The sequence below is a fragment of the Nyctibius grandis genome, chromosome 23, assembly GCF_013368605.1.
Source record: "Nyctibius grandis isolate bNycGra1 chromosome 23, bNycGra1.pri, whole genome shotgun sequence".
Lineage (NCBI taxonomy): Eukaryota > Metazoa > Chordata > Aves > Nyctibiiformes > Nyctibiidae > Nyctibius > Nyctibius grandis.
In genome coordinates, this window is record NC_090680.1 from 1841750 (window position 1) to 1864209 (window position 22460).

Below are 22460 nucleotides of genomic sequence, written 5' to 3' on the forward strand. Positions count from 1 at the left end.
CCTCCAGCAGGATTTAGCTGGGCAGGTACAGCGTTGCACCAGTATGCACCAATGCTTGTTCTGCATTCCCACTGCTGGCCACCCAGCTGGAAACAGAAATAGCCCACAAGTGTATGGGATCAGTCACACTATGAAAGATCAATGCCGTTAGACACACATTATGAAGTTCCTTCACCAGAAAACAGCAAGATTTCAGCAGCTCTTGCCTCAGGCAAGAGATCCAGGTTACTAAACCCATGGTTAAGCTGATTATTTCACCACACTAGCAACAGAAACAAAAGTGCCTATATGCCATGGAAGATTTCCTTTTGAGGGGTAGGGAGATCTTAGGACAGAATAACCCAGAGAGAGGTGTTGACACAATTCCAGGTAAGAGCGCTCTGTACAGTTCAAACGTTGGCCAGGTGTTCCTCACTAGAAAAATGTGACCCTTGATAAGGGGAGGCATATTTGAGCAACACCTCATCGATCAGATGTACGAGGCTTACAAATGCAGGCTGGAGCACAAAGCAGCTTATTCCTACTCCTTAGCCCCCTACGCACTCCCTCATTAGGGAACACAGCCCCAGTGGCACCACGGGACACAGCCAAGAGAGTGCTCATCGGATTGTATCAGTAAATACCGACAGCCTAAAGATCAGTTTTATAAGCAACACTGGGTCAAAAGTGGCATCAGCTTCCACCATGCAATTCTGTTTCAGCTCTGGTTTGTATTTAAGGTAAGGGCTCACGCACCACGTAAGAAACGGCTACTCTGCTGCCTCCAGTTCAGCCAGAGACAGGCTGAATGTTTTCCCCTCACACAAAACACGTATGCATCTATTTTGTTTAGTGAGCATGGGCAAGCCATGCGATTTCTCAGTAACATATTGACAGTTCCTGCAGGGAAGGTGCAGGCTCTTCAGAGACAGGTTCCTGTTCTGAGGAAGCAGCTGCTCCCTTCGTGGATTTTTAAACCACAGTTCAGCAAGCGTCCATCCAAATGCAGATGGGTAACACGGGTACAGGCAATGCTCTAAACGGACTTTTTCCATACAGAGTTGCTATTTCTGAGTATTAAGCTTCTCTTGATTAGATGGACAGAGAACATCAACCAGCTCACAGCCATCTGCAAAAGCTGTACCCTCATTCCAAAGGCGTACGGAGGCCTCCACACTAGCTTCCAAGCCAACTGGTTCATAAAGGCAAGCCCGTGCTAGGAAGGACAGAAAAGCAGACTGAAGCTCTCAATACTTCACACAGCCTGACACATGACGAACTACCATGGCCCTGCTCCTCGTATCGCTCTACTGCAAGGATGAGCAAAAGAGAGGAGAAAGACCGACCCTCCAACACTTCTAACCTCAGAAAACCAAGACTATACTGGAGCCCAACATTCAGTGTATGTGTAAGATCAGTAATTACCCCATGTGTTTGAAGCCATTCATTTTCCTGAGCTGTCTAGACTAGCAAAGCTCTAGGGTGGGGAAAAAATGTTCACCGGAGAGGAAGGGAGTATGTTTAGCACCCTAACTACAGAAAAGAAGGGTTTTCTCCAGCAACATCCTTCCTACATAGTTTCTGAGCCATTCAGAAGGAACTGAACTGTGGATGACACGTGCCATCAGTGTCCCTGTCCACTGGGACAAACCAAAGCCTCAGCTGCAAATCCAAGCCTCAGCTCACAAAACTATCAGCCTTTCAACAGAAAAGTTATCTACTGTCACTCTCCCCCACCTTTGTTTCCCTTTTTTGTTGCTTTCAAAAGTCTTGCCAGCATCCCCACCCAACCTCTCTCGTATTTTCCCAGGCTTGACCTTTCTGGCATCTACTCTGTTCCCTGCTCTTTACCCATACATACCACCATAAAGCATTCCCCCTGCATGGCAACCCTTTTTACCAGGAGCAACAGAGCAGTGAGTGAGCTAAGACTTGGCACCACATTCACTGGGACTCCAATTTAATTTTAACCTCCCCCCGAAGCTCCTGAATCAATGCCAAAGGGAACGCTCCTTTTGGCAGTCAAGTTTCCCAGAAGAAAAGTTACAGCCAAAGTGCTGGGGGTGGGACAAAGCCAGCCTATTAACAGGTTGATTATAATATGAATTTGGGGAACTACTCCCAAATATGCTTACCCTCCTGGACCTAGGGACCTCGGGGGTAGAGTAGAATACCTAACTCAGCTCTTTCAGCTTCTTTGCTGTGTTTGGAGACAGGGAGGGTGGAAAATCCTGCCTGTACCCTGCCTGGCAAAAACATGGTTTTCCAGAAGGGTGGCTGAGCTATTGTTTTCTTCCCTTCTTCCCCAGAAAGCCTGTTTTCCTCATATTTACACAGCAGCTCCCTCTGCCTCATCAGAAGAGACCTAGAATTTGAAAGCTTCCACCTGGGATTAAAAAGGTGGATATCAACAATTCTCCTGTGGAAAATCCAGAGCTACTCCAAGAAGCAACACTGAACAAGATAAGATGTCTCAAGAACCTTCTCACCACCAACTTCTCGGGAGCACATTGGGCTGTTGAGGAAGACAGACTCCATGGACAGCCAGGGAGCAAAACTTTTAAGATATTTGAGAGCATGAAAAGGACAAAAGGCTGGACTGAGGCAGCAAGGTTTTGATTTCAGGAGGCAGTCAGATTGCTATACCTGTTAAAGCATGCTTCCTCCGTCCAGGTGGCAGCCTACAACCTAAGACCCCTTTAAAAGTGCTGTGGTAAGTCAAGCATGCATGGTGGCAAATGCAGAGCCCAGAAGCAGCAACAAGTAGTATACACATACTCCATCATAGCTGCAACCACCTCTCCAGCACACCCACAAGGCTGTTTCTCCAGCCTTCCTGAATAATCCAAACTGTCCTTGCATGTCTCCACATTTTCCCATCAACAGACCTCCCACTCCAGCCCTATGCCTCAGCCAGAGAGCCAAGCAGAGGCAGAAGGCAGCCCCTCGTTACCCTGACTGACGTTTCACTTACAAGCACGTCAAGACCTTTATGGAAACTTTGCAAAATAATGCTGCAAAAGGTGTGCAAAAGTTCCCAAATTTCTCATGTTTTACGTAAGCACCTCGCAATCCTAAGCCTTCAGAAGTTGAAGGAGATACTTCACTTTTTACAGTGTTTATCACACTGGGGTCACACTCTGTATCAAGACCAGCAGCTCTTACTATTTACATGCAAGTAGCTCTCCCTGTTGCAGAGAACAAACTCTCCCTTAGCTGGGAGACACCTGGCCACTGATCAAACCTACACAGTTCTACCTTCACATCAGTAAAGATGGAAAGACACAGAGGCTTCAAGCCATGTGTCAATACACATTATACTTATTTGTCAGAAATGAAGGAAAAAGCCACACTAGTTTACCATTATTAGACACGCTGGACAAGACTCTCCTGTAACACAGACACTGAAGCATCGACATGCTGCATGGTTTGGATTCAATATGCCAAACAAAAATGCAATCAGCTTGCCAAAGTTGTTATTAATTTTTCATACATCTCAAATTTCACCCTAGGTTTTACAACTCTTCGCTGCCCTCGCATCACCCAAAGCATTTCAAAACCTTGCTGCAGAGAGAATTGGAGAGAACACCGTTTCTAACACGTGCTATTAAATATTGAGGCCTTGATTCTCGAGCAAATTCTTCACCTCCGATGGCAAGGCTACTGACACAGTTAAAGCCAGGCATGCAGACTTTGGCAGGTGTAGGTTCTTAATTCCTCTGAACACAAACCCACAGTCTACCATCAAGCAACCAGCAAACTCTCTCAAACCAAACCTGCACACCCCGTGTGTGTATATAGGTATATACATACGTGTACTGAACTCTCTGTGCAGAATTCACTTATAACTGCCCTGGCATCACCTCAAGGCACAATGCTGTGGCACAGAGGAACTCTTTGGTAGTCATCTCTCCATCTCCCTAGTCTTAAAGGCTACACTGGATCTGTCACGTACCACAGAGGAATTTTTAAGTCAAAAAAAAATTTGTTTCACAAGAAAACCAGCAGAGATTAGGGTTTTTTTAAACCCTGAAAGTGACCTTTCATTAAGTCAATGGAAGCACTGCCATTACAGAAGAGGGGCTCTCCTTCACATTTTACAGAGAAGGAAAATAATAGCAGAGTCCAGACCTAGTTCACCCAAGAGGCCTTGAGTTCTTCCGTTAAGCCAGAAACAACATTCAGGAGTCAACTCCCCGACTTGAGCTTCAACCAGTAAATCTGCTTCAAAGCAATTCCATTGCTAAGCTAATGGCTGCAGGAGACTGTTCCTACATCCACTCAAACCAGCAGACACTAATCTCTCTATCTGCAGTAGATACACATGCCATAGGGGTCTGGACAGGATAAGCAGAACAGACGTTTAAGTGCACATACAGTCTGGGGAGTCATCTTCGGAGCTCAGCTGCTAGCTTGACAGGGCACAAGAACTAAGAGATTTCTAGAGAGCTTCCACAGGACACAGGAACTGAGGAGCCTGGGACACCTGTCCTTTCTTGTACCTTTGCTGAGGGAAGCATTAATCCCAGCAGGAAGGTGGAAGCAGGCATGCATGTGTCACACCTATAGATATTGCGCAGCTCCCAAACACTCCCAGATACATCTGACCCATCAAACTGATCCATACCTATGACAGAAAGAGCATCGTGCTACAGAACCACACCAGGAGCAGCCCCAGTAGTCATTAAAAATATTATTCCTAAATGCCTGAACTGCTGGAAGATTTTAGCTGCATCAAGGCAACTGCTTCAGCAGGACTAAACGCTATTTCCTTCAAGCCAACACAAAACTGCCAATCTTGGAAACAAGAAAAGAATCTCCACAGTCAGCAGAAGCAGCCTTCAGATCCCATGGTGTAGCTATCTGGCTAAGCCCTTCAAGGTAGCCCCAGCCCGTCACAGTAACAGGCTTCAGAGCACAAACACCTGAACACAGACATTTCAGCTGGCTGCAAAAGGCACATACAGGATCCAAATGACAGTGTGTGATCCGAGCAGAGGGATGTTTATTCAGGTTCCTCGCAAGACTCTTGGCTGCACAGGGCAATGAGGTCAAATGAACGTTTTCAAGAGCACGTTAGCTTGCTGAATGCTTCCTCACACAGGGCTGCTTACTTCTTCCTTCAGCCCCTGCCACACGGACTGGCCTGCTGTCCAGAGGCTTTGAAGAGCGATGCTCTGCACGGCCTGAAGGACTGCTCTCAAAGTGGTGCCTGGCCCACACAGCCAAAGAGCACAAGCCAGCCCCAGCCACACAAGGAGGCCTCTCCCCTTTCCTCCAGTAAGACGACAGAGCAAGAAGCCCTGAGAAGGATCTTAAAGATCTCAATGACCAGTCTAAAGTTGTGCCATCAGCTCTTTTCATTTACAGAAATGCACAGGACTCCTCTGAAACTGGGACAACCCCTCCCACACTCACAGAGGGGAAGAGAGGTTCAGTTTGTAACTTTGGAGAGACTCTAGGACTCCTCCGGGGAAGGATTCAGAAACCAGTCGTATCACATGTGCAAAAGCAGGTGATGCTTCATGCTACAGCATAGCCACATTTATCTACACCACCGGACTTCAAGGGCTTGTACCTACCTCAAGTGCCCCAAGCTGTAGTATCGCGACTCTCCGTCCGTTGACCGAACCACCTTGACTGTGAACATGGGCTGCAGCTGCCGCAGCTCCAGCAACACAATAGCCAGGTAGTGAATGAAGAGCAGAGCATCCACCAGAGACACCGCGTACTGCACTATTCCTTGGTAGTTGGTGTCCTTCGAGTCCAAGATGCGAACGCCGTAAAAGAGCCAGTAGGAAAACACAAACAGGAATATGAGGACCAACAGAAGGGCCCGAAACACAAACACCCTTGGTATATCTGCCTTAGGCTGGCGGAAAAACAGAGCCCAGGTCCCAATCAGAAGGATGAGGAGTTTAAACGCCACAGAGATGAACAGTCCCTCACAGACAGTACCACACGGCTCCAGATCATCCCGCCACAGGACCTGGGGTAACAGAATGAAGGCGATGGGAGTAAGGAAGACAAGGAGTCCGACAACAGCTGCCACTGTTAAGCCCAGGTAACGTTTGCAGTCCAGCCCAACACTGTCCTCCAGGTCCTTACTGATCCGGGCAATGTCCTCCTGGGAAATGCTGTGCTCAGAGGTGCCTGTGATTGCTGTCGTGGTCTCACCCCAGTTGTCATCCTGACGGAGGAAGAGATAAACAAAAATAATATTGAAACAATCAGGTTATTCCTTCCAGATCTTCTGTTTTTCTTGCCTGGAAAAAGATGGCTACAACAAACTTAAGTCCTGGAAAAAAAAATGTAGCAAAATCAACATCTTCAATATATTGAATAATCAATCCTGAAAATTAACAAAGGTTTGGAAACAACAGCAACTTGTCCAAACCAGTGACTCTAAGTGTTAGGTGTTAAAAACATGTAAGAGTAGAGCAGGTAGCTCAACTTGCTATGCCCCTCACTGTACCCCAGAGGTTCCTCTTCCAGCACACTTAAAAAGTAGTATCATGTAACTCTTGGAAACTGCAGTAATCATCAGTTCCCATGTGCAGGGCAAGGACTAGCCCACAAATTCCAGCCCACAAATTCTGTGGTGCAAGTGCACCACAGAAGCACCCGGAAGGGAAACTTTCATTTCAGTGCTTCAAGCCAGTTGTTGTTGTTACACAATCAAAAACATGTTCACACATTATTTTTCCATCCGTAACAGAAACAACCACACCTCGAGCAAGTTCCTCCACTTTGTTTTCTTTTTATTCTCTTCTACAGTAGCACTGCCCTCAATAGCTGACAAATTCTAAATAAAGTTTAGCTAACTCAACAAATCACAGGTGGTCAAAGAGGATATTTTCAGGTACAGGACTTTAAATTTAGAGGATCCTAGACTACCAAGTAGCTCTGGTATTAGAGTCCAGGCCACTGTCAGAAGCTACTCAGCTGCAAAGAAGTTTACCTGAAATACAGCCGCCATGTAGTCAAGCTTCAGATTACGTTACATTTTCTGAAAGTCTCATTTTTTCTCTAGCTAGTATCAGAGGACTTCTGCAAGCTCGTTCTCCCATCCCACGATGCCTCCAGTTGCTCCTTCCTGGTGCTGGCACGGCCAAAGAGTTACACTGACATGTATGGATCTGACTCTCAGCTGCTGCTGCTGGAGTGACTCATGCCCATGAAGGCTCCTGCTGCTTCCCACGAACACACACCAAACAGTGGCAATGCATGTTGTTGTTTGGCACCTGACACCTTTGCAGCTGCAACGCTCATTCAGAAGCACGTTTTGGTCTTCCTCCTACCCTCCTGAGTGTATCCTCCTGCAGCCTGTGTCACTAATAGGATTTACACCTTCACCCAGACTTTTGCAGCTACACATGCTGATCTAAGCATTTTGTTTTAAAGAAACAAGCACAATTTTAAACCTTTATTCACTTCTTTAAAAGAGTTAGAGGAAAGAGTCTTCAAGAATCTTTGGGAAAGGAGCAAAGGCAGCACGACTACTTTGAACAACTCCAGGGATTTAACGTCTAATGCACTCCAACACATGAATGCCTCCCATGCCTAGAGCAGTAGGGTTTTGAGACAGACCAACCACAAACAGGCAGCATCTTGAATTAATGAGGGTTTTTTGAGTCACTTCTCACCAAAACAGAGGCCCCAGAAGAGATATCTGCATTGTAGTACATCCTGAAAGGCAGCATAATCCTGTCACATTTCCCTCTTTGCCAGTGTCACCAGTAAAGCAATCTGAGCATTTCAACTATTTTATGTTTATGCATGAAATAGCTCTGCATAGTTTCCTCCATTTGATGAGCTGAGAAACAGTGCAGAAGAGAGAAGGGACAGAAACACCACAGCAGCTTAAGGCTACAGCCCAGAAGACAACATGCAACCCCAGTCTCAGTCTACCCCTTGTAACAGCTCTTCCTACTTTAAGTGGCACAAGCATAAAAATGTGCAGTTATATGGAAACTGAGTCTAAATCTCTAGTGGTTGGACTCAACGCAAGGCACCCTGCTCCCTAGAAGAAAGGTCTTGCTCATGCATTAACTTATTTTGCTTTGGCTTTAATTCACATTGAGGAGGTCTGCATGAAAACAACAGCTTAAGAGTTCACCAGCATCTTTAGATCTATTTGAAGTAATAGCTAGGACTCATGAAAACAAGCATCTGATTACAAAATACCAAATGGCAGTACACGAAGTGAGCCCACCTGTAGCTACATGAATACTGTTACTACCATACACAGTCTGGGTGGAAATTGGGCATCAATTTTTGTTTTGAAAGGGCAGAGGTGGAGCCCCGCAGCCAAGGATTAACACACCCCAAATCCAGCCCAGGCGGCACTGAAACATCCTGCATTCTATGTCTTACAGCATCAGCTGTTCTCTGAAAATGAATATGCATCTTCACATCAACTGCTAGAGCAGAGAGTGTACTGGATCCGTCCTAGGTGCAATCTAAACCCAGCATTATTCCCTTCTTTTTTTACCCAGTGTAATATACTAGCTTTCACTGAGTTCACCCTCCTGCCCAGCTATTTCACATTAGTTCTACATTTCTCGCCTGCTGTCCCTACTGGGATCCTGGTCCTCATGTCCTTTACATGATTACCTAGAGCAAATCCTGCTTAAAAACAAAGGTGCACATACAGGTGAAAGGGTTGACCTGAATTTATGTACAGTGAGATGATGGAAACAGATGTTTCTACAGAGCTTGGCAGATGACGCTCTGGAGACAGAGGCAAATTAGTGCCCCAGGAGCAGTCACATCAGCACTGGTGCTGTCAAAAACAATGCTCTCAGGAAAAGACAGAACTGATTGAGCCCTTGGCTTTATGCATGAATGAAGGGTACCCCTGAGTTGTGATTCTTTTACTAACAGCACACGAGCAACACTTTTTTCCTACTCGTGTGCCGGTAAGTCATATGCTCTGTCCCAGAAACCACACTCCACATTTGCTTTCACTCCCTCCTTACCTGGCCCTCCTCCGCCCGAGAGGCGTCGTTCCCAAGCAGCGGCTCCGCGGGAGGTGTCTGGATAGTGACGGACTTCTCAGACCGACTGCCATCTTTGCTTCGTGGCGATTTGTGCCTGTCCCGACTCCTTTTCCAAACAGAGCAAGAGGAGAACAACATTACCAGAGTTTCTGGAGCAGGGCCTGGAACCTGCTACACCTCTACCTGCAGCAGACACCCTAAGCATTAGGTTGTAGTCATGCTTGCCCACCTCTTGATCAGCATTGACTCAATCTGTGACAAAACAAGCTTTGGAAGAGGTAGAAAGGGACCTTGCCCAGAGCAGCCTACAGCCTGGTGGCTGGGACAGTCTACCCTCTCAGTGACTGGAGAGGGGAGCAAATGGGACAGGGCTACATCCCCAACACCTCATCTTCTCTTAAAACAGCTTCTGCCAGCGCTGCACTTGAAAGGGAAGCTCGTGTTCTCCTAACAACTGGTAACTCCATTTGGAATTAATTGGTCTACACAGCTCTCCACCTGCAATATAGTGTCTCACAGGGGGATATACAGTTAAAATTAATCAAGACAGCTTTAGTTCCTGCAAAGTAGAGTCTTGCCAACTAGGGCCGTAACATTGTAGGACAATTGGTGAAGTTTATTTCCACTGGTTAATAACCCCCAGTTAACCTCTCACAAAGGCAGCAAGAACATCAAGGGTGCCAGGATAGTGCTCACTTCCAGAGTACCCTTGTAGATCTCATGGCTTCTCACCTAAGCATGTCTCAAGATGAGTTAAGCCCCACCAATCTGCTCACCAATATTTTCCTCCCCCTTCCTACCTGGACAGGAAAGCAGCCGTTGCACCAGAGACCCTCACTGTGCTCAGGGACTGGCTTAAAGCTCAGGAGCATCTGGTGTGCCAGCTCTGTTTGCTCCACTGCAGACTTTCAAGACACATCTGGATGTGTTCCTGTGTAACCTGCCCTAGATTGGTCCTGCTCTGGCAGGGGGGTTGGACTCGATGACCTCCAGAGGTCCCTTCCAACCCCTAACGTTCTATGATTCTATGATTGCATCTCTCTTGGAATTACCAAAGCCCAAAGGTGTCATGGGATGAGACTTTTTCCTGTTCACAGTAAGAGGTTCTAGGATTTTGTATGTTGTTTTGGGAACTTTGAAGGCATCTTTCCAAATGGCATGCTAAGCTTCAAAGGGCAATCCCTAGTGGGGAGTGGGGATGTTAAAGACAAGGCAAACACGAGATATTTTATTCAATAACTGGACAGAGAGACAAAAGACTTCATTTAATGGAAGAATTATTTTTCTAACCACACAGGATAATTGCTTCTGAAATGCAGAGTTATTCTGGACCAGCTCAGTTCTAAGTTGCAAGGAGTAAGTAGCACATGTTTTACATGTAAAATTAATCATGATGGAGAAAAAAAAAGGATAATGTTTCCAAGTAATCAGAAGTTTTAGAGCAAGACGGTTTTTGAGGCTGCTGAACTACCACAACAGAGAGGACTTGCTATTCAGGTTCAGAAAAGCTTGACTTCTAATCCAATCAATGCTGATAAATGACTCCTTGTGGACTCAAGTACCACTCAAATTCTATTAAAAAAACTCAACACACCAGCAACAGAGTAGCCAGAAGTGGGGAGAGATAGGAAACCTTATTGTTACGGCATCAGAAGAGAAAACAATTGGCAATTATCAGTTTAGGAAGTCTGACACATCTTCTCCCCAGAGACTCTACTCATCCCTCATACTTTAAGAGCAGAGTTAAGTGATCTTTTCCTTACTGCTGGCGCTTTCCCAATCTTTCTGGCCATACATGACCTCAGCATCCATCCAACAAGTTGAAAATCATCAAATTAGCAGCATTATTGCATCCAGGCTCCTCACTGGGTTCCTCAGGAGGGCTCTCCACATCTACCTCCTCCAGAGCTGTTGCCCCACTGATTTCATCCTGGCTTACAATTTTTTCCATGGGATGTGTCCTAGCTTATAGCAGCAAGTAATTAAAAATAAACATTTCCTTACCCTTGTCTGTGGGCTTTTTTGGAGTGACCTGAGTAGTGGGAGTATCCTGAATATGTTGATTCTGTATCCATTGCAGCAGACATTGGGTCTGCACAGAAGGGGCACGGATTTTACTTAGCAGATGAGTTCCTGGTGCTCCTGAGGTGGAGTCCGTGGGAAAAGTGCTTTTCTGGGTACTCTTTGCTTCCCAGTCATCAGTGAGGTCTGGTCCTCAGGGAGCCAGTGAGCTTCATTTACAAGGAATCCGATAAGAGGGGAGGGAAGGGAGGGTGCTCCTCCTCACGATCGACCTAAGGAAAGACAAACGGGCATGGAAGTGCACTCTAATCAAAGCAAAACAGCATCCCTACTGCGGCAATTCCCTCACCCTGGCCACACGTCACCACCTACATACTGTGCCCAATTTGCAAGTTCGTCCTGGCCAATCTTTCTCTTTCCAGTCTAGAGAAATACAGGCATTTGTAGAGCTTTAAATAAGCCGATAACATATCTCTGTTTTGAAAAGTCCAGCCCATTCATCTAAAAATCCAGAAGAAACAGCAGAAGTCACCTGGAAAGGACAGTGCCTTGGAGAGGGCTCAGCAGCCAAGCACAGCAGTTCACCCCCAGAAAAAGTACTGGGCTTGACTTCCACCCCCCCATCTCTTCACCTGTGTAACGCACAGCCCAAATACCCCCCCAGATTCAGAACGGCAGCATTACAGCCCATCTACAGAGGGAAGGGGTGGGGGGTGAGGGTGACTTTCCTGAAAGCAATGCAGGAGAGGATCAGACCACCATGTCTGAACCTGCTTTGTTTTCACAACTGCAAGGTGTGCCCATTTGACAAGCATTAGTTACCACACAATCAATGGCACCAAGAGCACCTCCCTTTCTTTGTAACCTCTGCCTCCAGAAATTAATCTGGGCCTTGAAGAATTGAATTTTATTAAAAAATTATATCTATATATACACATACTGATAACACTGGGGAGAGTTGATTATAGATCACGTCTAGCTTATATGGGCCAACACTCCTTACAACGTACTTCCATTTGGGACAGAAGCTTAAGTCCCACCTGTAAAGGGCAGAAAGGGTCACGGTTTTTGGAACAGGAGCAAGGTGACATCAGAACAACACCAAACAGTAACATGTCAAAGACCCCGAGCCCTGTGGGGAAGAAGGGTAGAAAGCCAAGCCGCTTTCCAAACCCACATCCTGCGTTAGGTGAGAGGAGAAACGGACAGGAGGGGAGTTAGTCACTCGTTTGGGGATACGCACGCGAACGGTGAAGAGGTGCGGGCGGAGGGGTTGCAGCGACGGCACCTTGGCACAGCCCAGCGTCTGGCACAAAGGAGCACTCCGACGTGCCTCCTGCCCAGACGACCGCTGCCTCCAGCCAGCATGGGTGGAACGGAGGGCTACAGCCACGCCGTACTTTCAGAGCAGGCAAAAGACCGCTTTAAAATTCAATTAGTTCCCTCCGTTACTTTCTGCTCACGGCAGTTTTCAAAGCTGTTAGCAATAAACCACTGCTTTCCGCAGTGCTCTCCCTCCCCAAACACAGAGGGACAACAACAGAAATCGGGCTTTATACTTGGCCAACTGTTCTTCCCAGCCATACGATTCCTCCACTAACACCTCCAGAGAAGCTCGTAAGTGAGCAGGGAGCTCCACCACACACAAGCCGTGCCAAAAAACGAAGCCTCTTCCCCACAGGGTTCCTTGGCTGGCGGCGCGATCTGCAACGATGTTAAAGCAGCGTTCCCACTGCACGGGGAGCTGCAGGTATTTGCACAACACCTGGGCTTGCCAGGGCTCTTGGAAAGGAGAAGGTGGGGGGCGGGTGGGGAGGACCTTTTGTGTGCAGGAATTCCCAGGCTCTAATGGCATAGTGCGCCTCGAGAAAGCTCCTTACAGGCAGCCCAGAACCTAGGGAGGACACATAAGGATGGGAATGAAAGGCCTGGTTTGGGGAGCGGAGGAGTGAGGATGAATTTAAACACAGCAAGACACAAAGCCAAGGCACGGCACAGTCTGGAAAATGGCATCATTACTGTAGCAGGAATAAAAATCCCCCAGCCTGGGACACATGATGTTAACACTCGTTAACTCCCTAGACTTGCACACAGCCTGGAGCTTACGGCTCCAGCAACAGGCTGGGACTCATTAAACCTCATTTTTACCTCTGCCCTGCTAGGCAACCTTGGAAAAATCCTTCTTGGATAAATGGGAGTGAGGACATCACGCCCCTACCTTCAAAAAGCACTATGACACCAACAGAGGAGGTGGCTACCCAGGACCTTGCAAACATTAGGCATCACAAACCAGGAACACCCTCAGTTGTACAAAAGGTGATAACAAGTATTACAGGCTTAAACCACTGACTGTGATGTTACTGGAGTCCCTCTGAGAACAACCACTATCTTCACAAGTACGTACCACCACATTACAGGAACAGGAAAAGCAAGGAGAGCTGCCAGCATGTACCAGTAAGAGTTAGGCACTTTTCCTAGGCTTCTAGGAAAGGATCAACCCCCAGCCTCTTCCTCTAACCACATAACAGAATTTCACCCCAACTCCCAGACAGAAGAATCAGAGCTGAGACAGGGACTGGGAACAGAGCTCCTCTCCTGACCCCTCTCACCCCCAGCAGCACAGCGTGACAGTTCTCTGGAGACAGTGGAGGATATTTCAGCAGGTAGAGGCTGCTGTGGAAACGCACAGGCTGCCCAGACAGGAATCGCGAGCGAGCGGTGCCCGTTGGATGGTGGGTGAAGCAAGGCAGTGCTGGGCACCAGGCAGAGAAAGCAAACTCATGGGAAGACTAACACAGGAACGCTGGGGCAGGCTGGATCACGCCAACTTTCGTTTTCTGTGTAAACAAGAGCAACGGTTTTGACACAGCTCTGTGAAAAGTCAACAAGAAGGCCCCCAAAAACGTTAAGCCTCCTGGATTGTTGTCAAAAGCAATGCGGTGAACTCGGGGACTCTGCACCACCTCCTGGCCCTAGCTGCAGGATACACTAGTGGCTAAATAGATCTTCCTGCCAAGGCAGTTACAGGGCTGCTGGGAATAAAATATATCTGCCCAGCTTCAGCTGGGAAAAGCAAAAGACCACTGGCTTTGTCTGGCTCCCCAATACGGCTGATCTTCAACCAGGCTTCCCAGGTTTGGCCAACAAAGGATAGCCTGGGCTGCTACCTAGACACCACTCCCAGTCTGAGCAGGACAATATGAAGAAACCAAGAAGGGAGGAGCACAGGCCAAACACACACTCCTCATAGCCAAGCCAAGCAAGTTACCTACCCTCCTGGGCTATTTTACAGCAGGAAGGGGACCAGCCTTCCAGAAAAGCTTCTGGAACTGCTGTGGAAGAGGTAGGGAGGGGATCAAAAGACAAATAACATGCTAAACTATGTCTCCAGATTGGAGGTTTTTCAATGGCATAGACAGAAGTCAACCTTGGATTAGCCACCACCCCAACAGTGCTCACCACTAAAGCCTGAGCAAAGCTAGAGAAGAGAGGCTCTACATGTATCCTACACAGCACAACCATATCCAAACTAAGCACAGTCTTTAAACACTTCCACTACTAAGTCACTATTAATGATTATTCTTACTCTGGGCGAGGACAACTGTGCTGCGTAAAGCAGCAGCCCCATCATTTGGGGCCTCATCCCTCCACAAACAAGTGTGAATTGAGAGCCCAATTTAGCCAATTGAAACGGCTTCACAAAAGTTCATTACATCTTGCAGAACACCGCTGAAGGCATGGTCTGTTTGCAGAGCTTCTGGCCCTGTGTGAAAGAAAGCTCCCTCAGCCCAAAGGCACGGCTGCACTGTGTTTCGGCATTGACAAGACAGCCGGTGTAAGAAGCTTCCACCTCCACACCATGGTTCACCACTCTCGGTTGTGTCAACACAATTCCCAGCGAGCAAACAGCACCGCTGGAAAACAAAACAACAAGAAAATCCCTTTTCTCCCCCTCGCCACGCTTTTGTCTTGGATCCTTTCCGTGACCTAGTTCACAGCACAGCCCCAAACAGCAAAGCCAACACCAGGGTGAATGGCAGTGCGAGCTAGAGGGGAGACGGGAATGCCTCCTCTGCTCCAACCACAACCATTGTGTAACTGCACACCCAGCACTTCGCTCCCAGCAGGGCCAGTACTCTCACTTTGCCTTTCCCTTACTCACCGATGACAGAAGGACGCCAAGTATTAGATGGAAAACAACGCTAAGGACGCCCCAAAGGAAATTTTGGGACCCTATTCTGGCAAGAAGGATGGCTGCACCCTGCACAACAGCAGAGAAACGTAGGGAAATTACCCTGAATACCACAGAGATCACTGTAATTACAGTTTCTACGCAGCTACACAACTCATTCTAACTCCCTCTTCTCATATGCTCATAAATCTCCAAAAAGAGCTCTTTTGAATTGCTATTTTCCACGCTGGGAGCCCAATCCCATTTCCAATGAAGTTCGCTTTGTGATCGTCTTCAAGGGAACACAATTTGGCTCCCAGCCCAAGGGAAATTTAGAAGAGCAAGTTACATCTTTAAATCAAAGAAGGCAAACGCAAACAAGAGTGCTCTTTTACAGCCCATGCTTTCCCGATGGATTTTCCCCTGTGAAGTCGAGGCAAATAACTCCAAAGCTGCTCAGCTTTGAAATCCTTGTCTGTATAGTTCCAAATTTTACCCCGCTTCAAGCTTGCAGTCAATTAGAGTTGATTTACCAGTCGCTTCATGAAGTTACATGTATTTGGAAGTGCCATCTGGAGCACAAGCAGCCACGAGTGTCCGCGAGGATGCGCACACTCAGCTCCGCACGCTGCCGGCCTCCTTGTTAACCAGCACCAGCTGTCCATAGGGTAACGGATGCCCACGAGCTATCGTGCTGAGAAACCTTTTTTTCTTCATTTAGCGAAACGAAGAGCTTTACAAATTAAACACGCAGAACCCCAAGAGCTAAGCTATGGGATAGCGTTAGGGTTCAAGAGTAAAAATAATTAAAAGCTGGCTAGGCAGCGAGGAAGCCTTCCAACTCCGGCATTAACTCGGCTGCAGCGTATTCCCATTATTCACTTCAGAAAAACGAGAAGTTACGTAACTTGCTATGTTCAACTGCATATATATCGTGAGACCTATGAGCAATGCCACAGGAACCTTTTGCTTTTGAATTTCCTGAGGAGGCCCCAGTCCAGCAACTTGATCTGTAAGCACAGAAGTTCACCCATGCTGATCTCGCAGAGCCAAGGCTTTCAGTTTTAATGGGCAACGAGCTTTGGGAAACAAGGTTTGTCCAAAAGCTTTCTCTTTATTTTTGCATGTCATTAAATAAGGTTAATTTTGGCCTTGAAAATATATATATATATAAAAAAATCAGGGCTTTTACTCCACGGCAGTGGCTCTTCATTTGCAAGCCCCTCATCCTAAAAAAATGTTTAGTAGAATCATGGAATGGTTTGGGTTGGAAGAGACCTTAAAGATCATCTAGTTCCAACCCCCTGCCATGGGCAGGGACACCTTCCACGAGACCAGGTTGCTCAAAGCCTCATCCAACCTGGCCTTGAGCACTGCCAGGGAGGGGGCAGCCACAGCTTCTCTGGGCAACCTGGGCCAGTGTCTCACCACAGTCAGCAAATTCAAGCCCTCTATCAATAGGTTCTCTTTTCTTTTGCTTCTCAGAGGCTTCTTAGAAAGATTTCATACGCCCCCGGGAATTTCCAGCCCCTAGGCTGAAAACCATTAGTCCATGACATGGATATTTCAAAAAGAAAAGTCACTTGGTTTATTGAAGCAATCCACCTGCACGTTTAATCAGAACGTGCAACAACACAGGTCTGAAAACACAGCGAGGCTATTTCAACTGACAACAGAAATGCCCGGCCAAAACCACCACCCAAGCAAGCGGTGTTTCCAAGTGGCAAGCCCCTGCCTCTTGCCTCCCTGTTACACAGCTGGAAGTTGGGAAGTTCTCTGCATTGGACCCATCAGTGAAGCACCTCCCCAGAGAGTGTCCTTTGCCCGCTCCGAGAACCACATTTGCACTGTCCAAGTCTGCGAAGCACAGCCAGCATTCAAGTCTATCATGCAAATTATACCTTAGCTGCCAACCTGCCAGACTGGCGAAAGGTTGCGCTTCCTTGCTCATGTCTCCCATGTTGCCAGACCTTCAAGTGCTCCTCTTAACCCCAGAGCCGTGCAACATGGTAGAAGGTACTGTGGCCTCAGCCTCGTGACACCAGAGCACCTGGGACTGCGCATAGGAACACAGCTTTCCATGCTGGCATTTAAAGCCCTACAGCCTTGCTGAAACAAACAGGGGCAAGACTCTTTCAAGACTCTTCAGACTCTGCCTACCCAAGCAGGCAATACTTGTACCTTATTTTCAAAGTTTACTTTTAGCTGTAGCACTTACTGAGGAAGCATTAAAGGCTATAAACTACAAGAGGTTTCTCTACTGAAAGTGCACCCCCTCCTTTAGGGTACTGCATGTCTTCCTGCATTTTCTCTTTGAATTTAAAAAGAAAAAGAAGCCTACAGACCCCGATCAAATGCCTAGTACACAACACAGTGGGACTCCACAGTATGGAATCTCCTTCTGTCTCCCTCCTCCTGCTCAACCCTGGACAAAGCCAACGCCATTCTGACCTTGCAAGGAGAAAGGGCAAAGGTGTTGACTCCTGAAGAAATAACCACTGTTTGGTTTTTTTTTTTTTAATTTGACCCAAATCAGGTAATTCTGAAGTAAAGCTAATAAGAAATTAAAAGAAGTCATAAGAGTCTTCACAAAGGTTTATTTTCTCCTTCCACCAAATTCCCCAGTGATGGCACCAGATACGGAGGAGCACACCACCGCTTATGCCTTTTACAATTACCGTTTCCCACTAACAGAACTGGACATCACAGTTCTCCACTCGGGTCTGCCTCTCAGATCCCTATGCCACACAACATGCCCCACAGTGGCAAAGCCACATTTCTGATACCATTCTTTGCTTCTGTTGTCAGAGGTGGGGGTGGAAGGCAGGCAGGATGCCACAATACAACACACAGTTTTGCTAGGACAACGGCAGTCATCTTGGTAGCATTTCCCTAGTACAGTATCCCAGTCTCCCAGTGACAGTAACCCTCCCTAGGTGCACATATCCACAAGATAAGTGCCACCAAGAACACTGCCACTACTAACCAAAACCAAAAGGCCAGCAGCAGCCGCAGGGAGCTGCTGGCCAGTGACCGTGGGCAGTTAGATACTTGCCTGGGTGGTTCTAACACAAGCTGGAATCCTTCCAAAATTTCAGCCCATAGGGAGCATTCTTAAGGGACGCTTTCTGTAAGACTCTATTCACCATTTATTTTTCAAAATTAACAAATTAGATGATCACAGAGCCAACAGTGGGCCCATAGTTGCAGGCAGTTATACAGCCAAACCCCAGCGGAGGAAAAGAGCCAAGCATGGTCAAAATGAAGCTTTTCAAAGATGGCAAAGCATTGCTGAAGTTCTCTTCTCCACAACTCTTCTCCTCAAAGTCAGGATGCTCCGGTGATGGGCTCACAGGCAACGATATCACAGAATATACCTTGCAACATCTCAATTTGCTCTTCCAGCCAGCGTGACTTAATTGCTTAGCTGTTTATAGCTGCAAAGATCTTGTGGGCAAGTCATTACCGACAAAGCCAGGGACAAAAAAAACCCACTGCTTCAAACAGTCACAGAATTGCCAAGTCTGCCTCTCCCAGACCAAAAACCCTGCTGTCAAGTCACTTATGCTTCCATTAACCCCACAATCAGTTCAGCCCTTGGCATAAGAGAGTTAGTTTACAACCTTGACAGTCTTCTAAGTAAGAAAACAATGATGTTTCACAGCGGCTCTCCGAAACCAAACAGCGAACACAACAGCTTTGCCCTCTGTTGGGCGCACTCAGCAGCGTTCAGGTACGTGTCCCAGGCCAGCGCTGCCAAGGCGCAGAAGGAGACTCTCCTCTCGGTGGCTGTGGCTGGTTTATCTCCAGCCGTGTGAGCTTCCCTACACCGTAACTTGCTGAACAGAAACAACCCTTCAGTCCTGCGAGCCCGTGACTTTGGGCATCGCTCCATCGACCCAACCATCTTCTAAGCAGAGAGCACGATTGTGTCCTCCCTCCCCCTGGCAGTGACCCCGGTGCCACCCAGCAGGACGAGCCCAAGCACCAAACAGCTCGTTTTATACGGCCTGGGCACACGAGGCACTCGCGGAGCCTTCACACCGGCACGAATCCACTCGTGCTGGTGCGTTAGCAGCGCACGGTTCCCTCCGAGGGCAGGGCTCGGCAGGGGGACTGCTGCCCACCGGGAGGGGCTGCACCCACGGCCCCCGCCGGCACTCAAGGGTCTGACCCCGGCAAGTCGAGCTCTCTCCGGCCCGCGGCATCGCAGCCAGGACCCGCCGCCCCAGCAGCCTCACCGCGGGCCAGGGCAGCGCCGAGGCTGCCCGGAGGGACAGAGGGAGGCCCGGCGGCCGCCCCCGCCCGCCTTCCCCCTCCGCCCAGCCACGGGAACCGGCCCCCAGCCGCCCCGGAAAGCGCCGGGCAGGGGGCGCGGGGACACAGCGGGATCCCCCCGCAGCCGGCACCACCGGAGCCCGCCCCTCTCACCACTCCCCGGCCGGGGCCGGAGCCCTGCCGCCAGGCACGGGAGCCGAGGAGGCTGCCCCACCGCTCCGGCCCGGGCACCCCGCGGCACAGCAGCGGCGGCGGGGTCCCGGCGGCGGGAGGGCGCGGTGGAGGGCAGCGCCACCGCCCCCCGCACCGCACCCCGCGCACACAGACAGACACACCGACAAACGGACAGACGGACTCACTCACCTCCCTCCCGCGGCCGCCCCATGCCGCTCCCGGCACCGACCCGCCGCCGTGCCGTGCCCCGCCGCCTCCCCCCGGCGGCGGCCGCCGTCGCTGCTGCTGCCGCCGCTTTCCGCTTCCTGTGCCCGGCCCCGCCCCGCCCCGCACACCCATCCCTCCCCGCCCCGCAGCCCCATCCCGCCCCCGTCCGCAGCCGCCCCGCCCTCGCCGGAGCCACCGCCCCCGGGCGGGGCTACCCCTACCCGAGAAGCGGCCGCCCCCGCTCCCACCGGGACCGCAGGCCCGCGCTCCCCAGCCCGCCGGGCCCGGGCCCTGGCTGCAGCCGTACCTGGTGGGGACCTGCGGCCACACCTGCTACTCGCCCCTTCCAGGCCTGATTTCACCCTTTGAACGCCTCCCTGCGGCTCTGCCCCCTCTGCATCGCAGCTCTCACATCTCCTGCTGCTGCCCCTCTGTCGGACACCTACCCCCAGCTCTCCTCCCGAGCCCCACCGCCCCTCCAAGGCTGAGCTCTTCTAGTTCTACAGCTCTCCTCCACCCAGCCTTACCCTTGCACCTTCACATTCTCCTTCAGCAGAAAGAACAGTCCCCTTAAGCTCTCCATCCAGGACAACCACGTTCTTGGGTCTTCTCCAAGGCCAAGTGTATTGCTAGGTACTGTAATGCTTAGCCTTCAGGACTGCTTGGTCTGTTCCTCCACCCATGGCCTGCAGCTGCAGCACACTTTGCCCCTGGTCACAAGAGGTCTGCCATGAGGAAGGACCTCCTGCGCCCCAGGGAGAAGGGCCTGGTTTGCCTGAAGGCTGCCCAAAGCCTGCCTTGGGCACCAAATTCCTTACACCGCTTGCTCTGGGCAGCTGGGAAGGAAACAGGCAGAGTTCTGCATGCCATACAGGTCACCTTTTCTGTATTCAAATCTCGCTCCTTTTTCATTTCACCTTTGGGTTGTCTCACTTGTTAAAAATAGTTAAGTTTTCAGGCCCTGCAATGAACCAGCAGCTGAGAATGCAGGAAGAAAATCTAGACCTCCTAGATTCCAGTCCTACACTTTGAACTACTCAAGAACAATCCAGTCTACCCAGGGAACAAATGCAGAAGATAATGAAGTTATTCCTATCAGATAGTTTCTGTGTTGCATTATTGTGGCTTCTGTAGATTGCATCTTCTATTTTTCCCCTCCAATTTCCCCTCATTCCCTTTTTCCAAAGTAATGCCACGGTTTTATTTGTGATGCTTGCCTCCTACTCAACAGCCATACAACATGGAATGACTTTACAATGGGACAGTCAACCAGGAATTAGAAGAAACGTTTCTGTGTCACTCTCATTCGGTAGTTACATTACCTCCTGTTTTGCATGGTGTACATGCCTACCCCAGCCCGTGACTGACTGGAAGAGGCTGATACCAAATGATAAGCTCTATCTTGTATTATGCATCAGTATGTTCTCATTTCATGTAGATCCTTGAGGGGATTGTTGCTATCCTTAATTTTGAAGAAATACTCAGGAAGATGCTAGAAAGTGCAAGCAGGAACATTCTCCTCATGTTGAAACATGAGGATCCAGACAATTTTTGTCCTCATCACATTTACAGAAGGTTCTAGGTGTCTTCCCACAAATGCAATACCATCTGACCAAGGCCAAGATAGGTGGATGGTAGAGTCTAGCATGGAAAACACACAAGAACTCAGTCATGCATGGAATTCAAAATGATAGAGATCTGCATTTTTAGAGGAAATACTCATCTGTAATTCTACTAATCCTGCTACTGCATTCCTCAGGCTTGTATTTTTCACACTGAAAAGCATGAGTTGGACAGAAAACCAGGGAGAGATGGATTTTCCATCACAGTTGTGTGGAATACAAGTGATCTTCTATCTACTAGAAGAGGCACTTTCTGGAATGTGGACATTATCCCTTCTTATAACAAATCCCTTCATGTTTTGAGCCATTCTGTGTTACATTTCAATTTGCAGATCACAGTGCACGACCAACCTGCTATCCAGTCAAATTAGCTACATAAAGGTCTACGCTCTCTCTTCTAGGATCATCTATTGTAAAACAGTGGGAGTTTTTGCACAACTTGACGTGTAGGTTACACTTTTAAGTAATTTCTTTGCTTAACGGTTTGCTTTCTTTTTTTCCCCCCAGGATCATTAGATTTAGTTATTTTTTAATAAATCCATCTACTTATCCTTATATTTCTCTACTGATCATTTTTGTGGGCCACATTCTGCCTTGTTTGGAGACACATACATACAATATTTTTGTTAAGATACTGAGGTTGAATTTGCTGTAGATTTTCTCCAGCACCTTGGAAACCAGAATTCCTCTTTCTTTCCCCAAAATCCAGGCTCCACCTTCCCCAGCACACAGCGACACGTCCAGATAATTTTTGTCTGTGACAAAATCACAAATCTACGCGTCCATAAAATCTGATTGGTTTCTCCATTTTTTTACTGTTTCCTGAGTAGGATAAAAAGATTATTAAGCAGCAGGCCATAGAGATTCCTCACCAAAGACAGAATCTGTCTGCACAACGCTTTGAGAATCAGAGGCAGTGCCATGTCAAGTAAAAAACATAAGCATGAGCTGAGCCAGCACAAGTATAAACGTCATTCTGAATTACTGCCCACTCTTACATGGCAT

The 22460-nt window shown here is 48.4% G+C and overlaps 1 protein-coding gene across 2 annotated transcripts in view; it reads right to left on the bottom strand.

Moving 5' to 3' along the window:
• The window catches only part of VANGL1 (VANGL planar cell polarity protein 1), a 46360-nt gene extending 26474 nt beyond the window's left edge, over positions 1 to 19886 (bottom strand). For both annotated transcript variants that reach the window (XM_068417431.1, XM_068417430.1), the window contains exons 1-4: positions 19816 to 19886; positions 10986 to 11275; positions 8961 to 9087; positions 5562 to 6169 (exon numbers count right to left, since the gene is read on the bottom strand). In XM_068417431.1, the coding sequence (XP_068273532.1) occupies positions 5562 to 6169; positions 8961 to 9087; positions 10986 to 11068 (818 nt within the window). In that variant the 5' untranslated portion in view covers positions 11069 to 11275; positions 19816 to 19886. The remainder of the gene's footprint in view (positions 1 to 5561; positions 6170 to 8960; positions 9088 to 10985; positions 11276 to 19815) is intronic.
• Positions 19887 to 22460: the final 2574 nt, after the last annotated feature.